Here is an 8,756-nt window from a genome sequence, read left to right as displayed (position 1 = left end):
GGGGGGGGGGAGAAGAAAGAAGTTTGCATCAGTGGTGAAAAACGGGGTGCTGGGGGTGGGGGGGTTGCTGGGGTGAGGGGGGGGTCCTCTCACCCTCCTTGCAGATGGGAGGTGAGCCGCTCCAGCGCGAGGGGTGCCCGGGCAGGCAGCGCAGGCTGCTCTCGCCCAGCAGCGCCCGGCCAGCGGTGCAGGAGAAGCGTAAGGTGGCTCCCGCCGGGTACAGCCTCCGCTCGGGGGTCTGCCGCCCGCCCGCCGGCACGCCGGGGTTGTGGCAGGGCTCGTAGGTCTCCGCTGTGGGGCAGGGAGGGCACGGTGACATCAGTGCCCACCACTAGTGGCAAGGGATGTGCCTGGGGAAAGGGGGTACCCGACTCACGGATGCACTTGGGGAGACGGTCGCTCCACTTTGGTCCCCCCGCCACGCGGTCGTGGCAGGTGAGGGTCCCGGCACCCGCCAGGACGTAGCCCTTGTCACAGACGTACTGCACGGTGGATCCCACCGGGAATTTCGGGCTGGAGACCACCCTGCGGCTGTGCTCGGCGTCCCCGGGGTCTCGGCAGGAGGTCACTGCAGGCAGGAGGGACCGGCGTTGAGGGTGGCTCCTGGGGACGTGCCACAGGACAAGGGGGGACACCGGCGGGGGCTGCTCACCCCGCTCGCAGGAGGGCAGGTCGCCGCTCCATGTCAGGTCCCAGTGGCACATCAGGAGGTCGGTGCCGGTCAGCTGGAAGCCAGGGTAGCAATGGTAGGTGACCACGGTGCCGTGGAGCAGCTCGGGCTGCGAGGATGTCTTCCAGCCGTTGGCAATGTCTGGCAGCTCGGGGCAGGTGTCGTTACGGGGCACCTCTGCAGGGACAGTGGGGTGAGCGGGGTGGTGGGGACATCGGGGACACTGGGGGCACCATCCCACCCCGGGGCTCACCAGAGAAGTGGACGACGAAGCCTTGCCGATAGGCGAAGGCACCGGCGCCGGGGTCGGACTGGAACTGGACGGTGACATCGGCGGTGGAGGCGTAGAGCTTGAAGCGGCCGCGGGTGCCCGTGTACTGGCCCAGGATGCGTGCCGTCAGGTCGTCCCCATCGTAGAAGGTCAGCACATCCCCTGTGCCCAGCCGCAGCCTGGGGTGGCAGGGCCATGAGGGCTGGGGGTGCACAGACCCCCCTGTCCCCCTGTCCCCGGTTGCCCCCGCACTCACACGCGGACGTCCAGCATGACGCGCTTGTCTTCCTCCACGTGTAGCCCCCAGATGCAGTCCTGGCCCTTGCCGTAGGCCTCCGGCCAGTTGGGTGACAGCACCACGCCGGCCGTGTCCGTCAGCTCCCCGCTGCACACCGCTGTGGGTGCACGCCGGGCTTGACACCGCCACGGGGGCACCCACCACCCAGCCCTCCAACTCCAGCACCCATTTCAACATCCCACCTCCAGTACCCACCATCCCCGTTGGCTCCAACTCTAGGACACACCACAGCATGGTGGCTCCAGCAGCCGTTGTAGCCCACCACCAGCTCCAGCACCCACAGCAACCCCCAGTTCCAGCACACACTTAAGCTCCTCAACTCCAGCACCCACCATCCCTGCTGGTTCCAGCTCCAACACCCACTTCAGCATCCCAGCTCCACCACCCACCATCTCCTATTGTGTCCCTCAGCTCCAGCATGCACCGTAGCATGGTGGCTCCAGCATCCCTTGTGGCCCATCCCCACCTCCAGCATCCACAGCAACCCCCAGCTCCAGAACCTACAGCACCCCTCAACTCCAGCACCCACAGAACCCCCATCTCCAGAACCTACAGCACCCCCCAACTCCAGCACCCACAGAACCCCCATCTCCAGCCTCCCTGTCCTCCCGTTTCCAGCGCCCACCACGGCACGCCGGCTCCGTCTCGTTCCACTGCGGGTCACTGGGGTCGACACACTCGATGATGGTGGAACCCTGCTCCAGCGTGTAGCCGGGGTCACAGCTGAACTCCACTGTGGTGCCCACAGGGTACCGGGGGTCACTGGCCGTGAAGTTCCCATACTTGACAAAGGGCTCATAGCAATGCCCCTGCTCGAAGGCTGCAGGCACAGGGGTGAAGGTCTGCAGAGGGCCAGGTGGGCACAGGGATGCCTGGGTGCCCCCCTACACCCCAGTCCCATACCCTCGTAGCGCAGCGCCATGCCCGCAGCGGCCCCGCTGCTGTCGGTGGTGAGCTCCACGAAGAAGTGGCGCCCGGTGCTGAGCAGCCCCTCGATGGGCAGATACTCCACCTCGTAGGAGTCGTACACCGGTGGTGCCTCCACGTTGTTGCCATTGCGGATGATGAGTCTGCCAAGGCATGGCAGGGGCAGGGTGCTGCACCAGCCATGGCCAACAGCACCCATCCTTGGACATGGATGGTAGGACCCAGCCCCAGCCATGGCCAGCAGCACCCATCCTTGAACATGATGAATGGCTCCCACCCTTGGGAATGTCCAACTGAACATGGCCAACAGCATCTATCTTTGATTGTGGCCAATGGCCAACAGTGCCCACACTTGGGCCTGACCAGTGACACCCATCCTTGAACAGGGCCAACAGCACCTATACTCAGATATGGCCAAAGGCACCCACCCTTGAATATGACCAATGACACCCATCCATGGACATGGCCAATGGCACCCATCTTCGGATATGCCCAACAGCACCTATTCTTGGGTATGGCCAACGGCATCCATCCTCAAACATGGCCCTGTGCCCAAGGTGGGGCTGCCCCAGGATGCCCTCACTCCCCCTGTCCTGGGGCCAAACCTGTCGTCATCCTCTGCCAGCGAGACCTTCTCAAAGTGAAGGTGCAGGCGGTGACCAGCGGGTGCCTCCAGCAGCCAGTGGCATGTCAGGTTGTTGCTGTAGTTCCCAGGGAAGCCGGGCGAGATGATGCGTCCCACTGTGGCGTTCCGGACCACCCCACCACACGCCGCTGTGGGAGAGGGACCATGAGCAGCCACCTGTGCCACACCAGCCGTGCCATGTCCCCCCGGTGCTGGTGCTTACCGAGGCAGAGGGGTTCACGGGCGCTCCAGAAGGGCCGGGTGGCGTTGCGGCAGACCAGCCGGTGGGCACCCTGCAGCTGGTAACCGGTGGCACAGCGGAAGCGGGCATCCCCGCCGGGGTGCAGGCTACTGACCGACACCTCCCCGAAAGCCGGCCGCGCCGGGAAGGGGCAGCTCAGCAGGTAGGCTGGGGACACATTACCAGTGGGGTTCAGACCCCCCAGGACCCCAACCCACCCAGCACCCACCTCCCAAGGTGCCTATCGCTGCTGGTAATGATGCTAAACGAGCCCATGATCGCTCACGCCAATTAGCTCTCCATTAACGTTCTGTGCCCTTTTAACTCTGCCGTGCATCGCCACGCTCTGAATTAGAGCCATGCTGGCAGGGGACCCCCCCCCACCAAGGGGTACCGGGGGGTCGGTGCCGGTGGTGGGCCCCATACCTTGGTAGTGGAACTGATAGAAGCCAGGGCTGGGTGGCCGGGGGCTCTGGAAACGGAGGGTGAGGAGGTTGGAGGGGCTGCGGATGACCTGGCCCCGCAGCAGGAAGGACTCGTTGGCCAGGAGGGTGGGCTCCAAGCCCCCTGCGCTCTCCACCGTCAGCGTCTCCCCCTCCACCAGGCTGATGTTCTGCACCTACAAGGGACGGGCATGGTGTCACCACCCCAGCATCACCCACCCTGCAGCCAGCCCTCGGGCAGCTCGCCCGCGGTCGATAGCCTGCTGGAGCTTGTCTGCACGGGGCAGCGCTTTTTCAAACATGGTTAGCTGCCCCATAAATCATCCCACCACACGGCAGAGCCCAGCCGGTGGCTCCGCCGGAACGCCGCAGCACAACCGGGACCGTGCCGACAGCCCCCCACCGACAGCCAGGCGTGCGCTCCAGCGCTCCGCAGCAATTTGCTATTAATGATGTTAATTAAGCGGTGCTGCGCGGTGATGAGCGGCGGCACTGGTGAAATGCTGCTGTGTGAGGAGGAGGAGGAGGAGGAGCAGGGCTTGACTGTGGAGCTGCTGCCTCCTGCTTGCCACCGGTTTTTGGCAAGCTGTGGTGCTGCACCGTGGCAAGTGGTGGGCATGGGGCATCCTGGGGCATCCCACCAGCCCGTGCATCCATATCCCTGCCCAGGGCCTGAGGAGATGCCTTGAGCCATTTCTCCTGGCTTGGGAACATGGTGACAGGAACAAGGACAGGGACGGGACCATGTGTTTGCTGCAGACGTGGCACGGAGCAGGGGACGTGCCACGTTTGTCTGTGGGTACTTGGCACCCCGTCCCACCTACAGACCCCATCTCACCTTGAGCTCCACACCGTAGCCAGGGTAGACGGAGATGGTGTAGGTGCAGTCCAGGCTGCCATCGTAGGGGACACTGGCCGGCTCTGGGGACACCAGCCAGCCCTCGGGGCCCGCCAGCGTCCGGTTGCAGGGGGCTGGTGACAGAGGAGACCTTGGCTCAGCCTGGCTTCGTTCTGGCTCCTCCCGGCTCCCTCCCCGCTGCTCACCTGGCCCCTGCAGCGTGGTGACGGTGGTGGTGGTGATGGTGGAAGTGGTGGTGGTCCCCTCCTCATCCCCAGGTACTGCAGCAGCCCCAGTGCGGGACCCCAGGGATGTGGTGGGTGCCTGGCTGGGTGACACGTGGCTTGACTCCGGCACCCCGGCGGGGGACCATGAGGTGTCAGCACTTGGCACAGCCCCCCAAGCCTCTCCCCACGGCCCCGGGCGCCCCGCTGGTGTGGTCAATGGGTCGGTGGGGAAGGCAACCCTTGGCAGGGCAGGGGTGCGCGGTGGGGGCTCGGGGGCCGGGGGGCCAGGAGCTGGCTGGAGGGCATCGGCAGGCAGGAGGGGGCCGGGGCCAGCAGGCAGGAACGGAGCCTGGGCCAGGTAGTCCTTCTTCAGGAAGGCTTCGTGGAGCAGGTCCTCCAGCAGCGGGTGGTGGTTGAGGAGCTTCAGCGTGGGCGCCGTGCTCACGAAGCGAGCCTCTGCCTCCCGCTCTGCCGGCGTGGGCAGCGCCGTCGGTTCCCCTTCAGCCTCAGCGCTCTCCCCGGCTTTCCTGGCCAGCCCGTTGAAGCCTGGTGGGAGGAGAAAGCATAAGGTTCTTGGGACCCATAAACCAACGCTGCATCATGGACTGATGCTGCACTGAGGACAGACTCTTGTTCTGGACCAGTGATGCACCAGGGACTGATGTTGCACCGTGGACTGGTGTGGCACTGGGGACCTGTGCTGCACCAGAGACTGAGGCTTCATCATGGAGCAATGCTGTGCCAGATATGGCACCTGGGACCATCCCTTGGACATAGACCAGGGATAGATGCAACACTGTGGATGGATCCCACACTGGGGAGTGGTGCTGGGGGGTGCCACAGACCTGTGCCACGCTGGGGACCGATGCTGCTCTAGGGACCAACACTTCCCCAGGGGTCAATGCTCCACCACGGGCCACCTGAGGACTAACACTTCCCTGCACAACCAGGATGGCAAATACATGCCTCAACCACACGCAGTGGGACCCCGCCATGCCTTATCCTAGCATACCCTTCACTGAGACAGCCCTGGCAATTAAGCCCTGGCTTAATTAATGCACAGCTGCAGCTTGTATCATGTTAAGGGTGCCCACTCCTCCTGTGACCCAGCCCTGGTGGGGACAGCCAGGTGGCTGGGCGTCCCTGGTCACAGCTTGGCCACATGGAGTGGCCATCCCATGCCGAGTCCCCCAGGATCCCCCATCCCCACGGTGTGGTCATGCCCATGATTGCTGTGGCTGCTGTGACCAGTTGCACCAGAGATGCCACTAGAGCCTGAATGCTGGGACCCAGCTCCAGGACACCAGTGCAATGAGTCTGCGAGAGCTCAGCTTCTCTCCATCCCCTGCCAGCCAGGCTGTCCCTGGGCAATGTCAATCTGCTGGGGACCCTCTCCCCTCTGGCATTCCCCACCTCCCACCCTCAGGAGGGGACCTAGAAGGTCCCCACCACCACCCCCTGGCCCTCCTGTGCATTAGCCCTGAGCAAATCCCCGGCGTGCTCAGCCCAGCCATTTACAGCCTTTAGACCAAAAAAAAAAAGAGAATTTAATCAGCCCTAATGAATCACCCAGCACCTTTCCCTGCCAGATGCGGCATCACATGGTCCCCTCTCCCAGGGGGGCTCAGCTCCCCAGCCCCACTGTGCCATGGCAGGGGGATGCCACGGCAGGGGGGATGCCACAGCAGCACCCAGCATCCCTCCGTGGCCCCGTGCAGGGCGTGAGGCCGTAATAGTGCGTGGGCACGTCTCGGCGCTGTGCACAGGCGCTGATGACATGATACTGCCAATTACCGGGTAATTATACTGATCCGTAGCAGGGCAGGGCCCCTCCAAGATTAATTACTTTGCGACTGCCACTTTTAAGGGACTATTAAGAGACATTAGCTTGGCTGAGTGGTGCAGAGGGAGCTGCTGGGTGCTGCTGGGCATCCCCACGGCTCTGCCACCCGCTCCGTGTCCCCACTGCCCCGGGACGGTGACGATGCCCCGGGCACGGCAGCGCAGCGAGGAGGGGAGCACCCAGCCGCACCGGCTCCGAAAGGTTCACTCGCCCCCCAGCAAGGCCAGAATTATTTTTTAATAGGATCCATTTATAAGAACATAAAAGTTAATGAGTTTATACTGAAGGGCGCCAAAATCTCTTTTAGGCTTTAATAGCAGATTAGTGCTTGGGGCCGGGCCCTGTGCCGCTTGCAAACCACCACGGCCACCCCATGCAGCACAGGCTGGGGCAGAGATGCTCACCCTGACCCCCCCCGAGCCTCCCAACCACAGTCTCAGCTTCCCCAGGGTGTTGGGGAGGGTGGTGGTCCCTGTTGGGGCTGCTGGGTGAGGCCAGACCCCACGGTGAGGCTCCTACAGCAGGTCCCATCCAGGTGCTGTGGCACCCCAGGCTGGGCAGTGCCTGGGCACTGGGAACTGTCCTGGGCTCTGGGTGGTGCTCAGGGTACCACAGGATGCTCCTGGCACCCCAGGATGCTCTGGGTACCACCACATGATGCTCCTGGCACCCCAGGATGCTCTGGGTACCACAGGATGGTCGGGATTGTGGATGCTCTTGGCCCTTGGGGGATGCAGGATGCTCAAGGCACCTTTGGAAGTCAGCAGGAAGCCAGATGTTGCCACCTGTAGCCAGATGTTGCCACCCATGCCCCTCGAGCACGGCAGGATTAGAGCCTCCACCTCCACAGATGTCTCTAAGCAGATTATCTCCAGCTGTGTCCCTCCTGTGTGCCCAAGGTGACCAGGAGCTTGTGACATGGGCCCCTGCTACCCAGCACCCACACCTCCAGGACCCGGCATCTAGCAGGGATCCCCCGACAGCTCAAGATGGGCATAGACCCTTACAAAGGACTAAGTCCCCACTAGCCAGGTGCCCACCGGGACCCCTCAACGTGCATGGCACGTGCCCGTGTCTGCAGCCGGGCCAGGGTCCTAATCCTTCCCATCGGCTTTGCCAGGCAGGAGTCTATTAACAGCAACCAGGACCTGGGAAGACGCCGGAGACTAATCCGGCTGCGGCGGGGGGCAACCCCCCCGGCAGGAATCAATGCCGCCTGCTGTCACAAATAAATAAATAAGGCGGCACGCGGCCGCCCGGGGAGCACGGATCGATGCCGCCCACTGAGAAAGCAATAAGGCAGCACCCAGCTCAGCGGAGGGGACAGGGCAGGGCCCTCGGCTGCCCCAGGAGCATCGCATCCCCGTGGCACGGTGGTGCTCCGTGCCTCAGTTTCCCCTTCTGTAGGCAGGGGCTGGCAGCCTGAGCGGGCAGGGGGTGGCGGGCAGCCGGGTCCCTGGCGCAGGGGGAGGGCAGGGGTTGGGGCTCACAGGAGTCCAGGTTTATTTTCCAATTTAAAATCCAATCTGGCTTTGCCCCCGCGGCCGGGGCCGGCAGCCGTGATGAATGAGCTGTCAGGCAGCCGGCGCCACGCTCCCACACCCACAGCCCCCCCCAAAACAACCCCCAGCCCCCACGGCGGGCACAGAAGGGGGGATGTGCCCCGTTGATGCCAGACCCCCCTCTCCACCCCTTGCCCTGGTGGGCCCTGGGGATGGGGACCCCCAGCAGGGATTGGGGGGGGCACCCCACTGCCTGCCTCTGGGTGGGAAGGTGCCGTGGGCAGGGAAGGGGGGTGGGTGGGCAGGTGTAGGCAGCATGAGAGCACAGGCAGAGTTGGGGTGCAGGCGGACACGGGTGGGAGGTGTAAGAGCGCAGGCAGGGATGGGTGGGTGGGTGCAGGCAGCGGGTGGGCAGACTGGTGCGGGCAGGAGTGGGTGGGTGCAGGCAGGCAGGCAGCTGGAGGAGGGTGCAGGCAGGAGCAGGCAGGAGCAGGCAGGAGCAGGCAGGAGCAGGCAGGAGCAGGCAGGGCTGCCCAGCCAGCCAGCCCCCATGCCACCCAGCCAACACCACTGCCACCCAGCCCACCAGCACCTTGAACGCCAAGTTGGGCACCCCAATGTCACCAACTGCCACCCCATTGGCACCTATACTGCCACCCAGGTCCTGCTGCCCCATGGTCTCCTCCACCCCAGCCCTGCCAGCGAGCCCGGTTGCCCACGACCAAGCCAGGGCCACCAGAGCAGCCGGGGAGGAAGGGACACCAGCGGCGAGCGTGGCTGCCAGCCCCCACGGCTGCCGAAGGAGCCCGGCTTTAATATTCATGGCGGCGCTGGCGGGGGAGCGGTTGACCTTGTATGTTTTGCGAATCTC

General features: G+C 64.3%; 1 protein-coding gene across 1 annotated transcript in view; it reads right to left on the bottom strand.

The window, feature by feature from the left end:
* Positions 1-8,756, bottom strand: part of SEZ6 (seizure related 6 homolog (mouse)) — a 12,040-nt gene that overhangs the window by 2,193 nt on the left and 1,091 nt on the right. Inside the window, exons 2-15 of the mRNA XM_014953009.1 lie at positions 8,472-8,753; positions 6,232-6,323; positions 4,520-5,112; positions 4,314-4,447; positions 3,459-3,651; positions 3,015-3,200; positions 2,772-2,940; positions 2,143-2,309; positions 1,865-2,059; positions 1,198-1,336; positions 924-1,120; positions 653-847; positions 377-568; positions 98-291 (exon numbers count right to left, since the gene is read on the bottom strand). Of these exons, the coding sequence (XP_014808495.1) occupies positions 98-291; positions 377-568; positions 653-847; positions 924-1,120; positions 1,198-1,336; positions 1,865-2,059; positions 2,143-2,309; positions 2,772-2,940; positions 3,015-3,200; positions 3,459-3,651; positions 4,314-4,447; positions 4,520-5,112; positions 6,232-6,323; positions 8,472-8,753 (2,928 nt within the window). The remainder of the gene's footprint in view (positions 1-97; positions 292-376; positions 569-652; positions 848-923; positions 1,121-1,197; positions 1,337-1,864; positions 2,060-2,142; positions 2,310-2,771; positions 2,941-3,014; positions 3,201-3,458; positions 3,652-4,313; positions 4,448-4,519; positions 5,113-6,231; positions 6,324-8,471; positions 8,754-8,756) is intronic.

The sequence above is a fragment of the Calidris pugnax genome, unplaced genomic scaffold (genome assembly GCF_001431845.1).
Source record: "Calidris pugnax isolate Ruff unplaced genomic scaffold, ASM143184v1 scaffold133, whole genome shotgun sequence".
Classification (NCBI taxonomy): Eukaryota; Metazoa; Chordata; class Aves; order Charadriiformes; family Scolopacidae; genus Calidris; species Calidris pugnax.
Note: the sequence above shows the minus strand (reverse complement) of the source record. Positions and strands in the feature narration are given on the sequence as shown.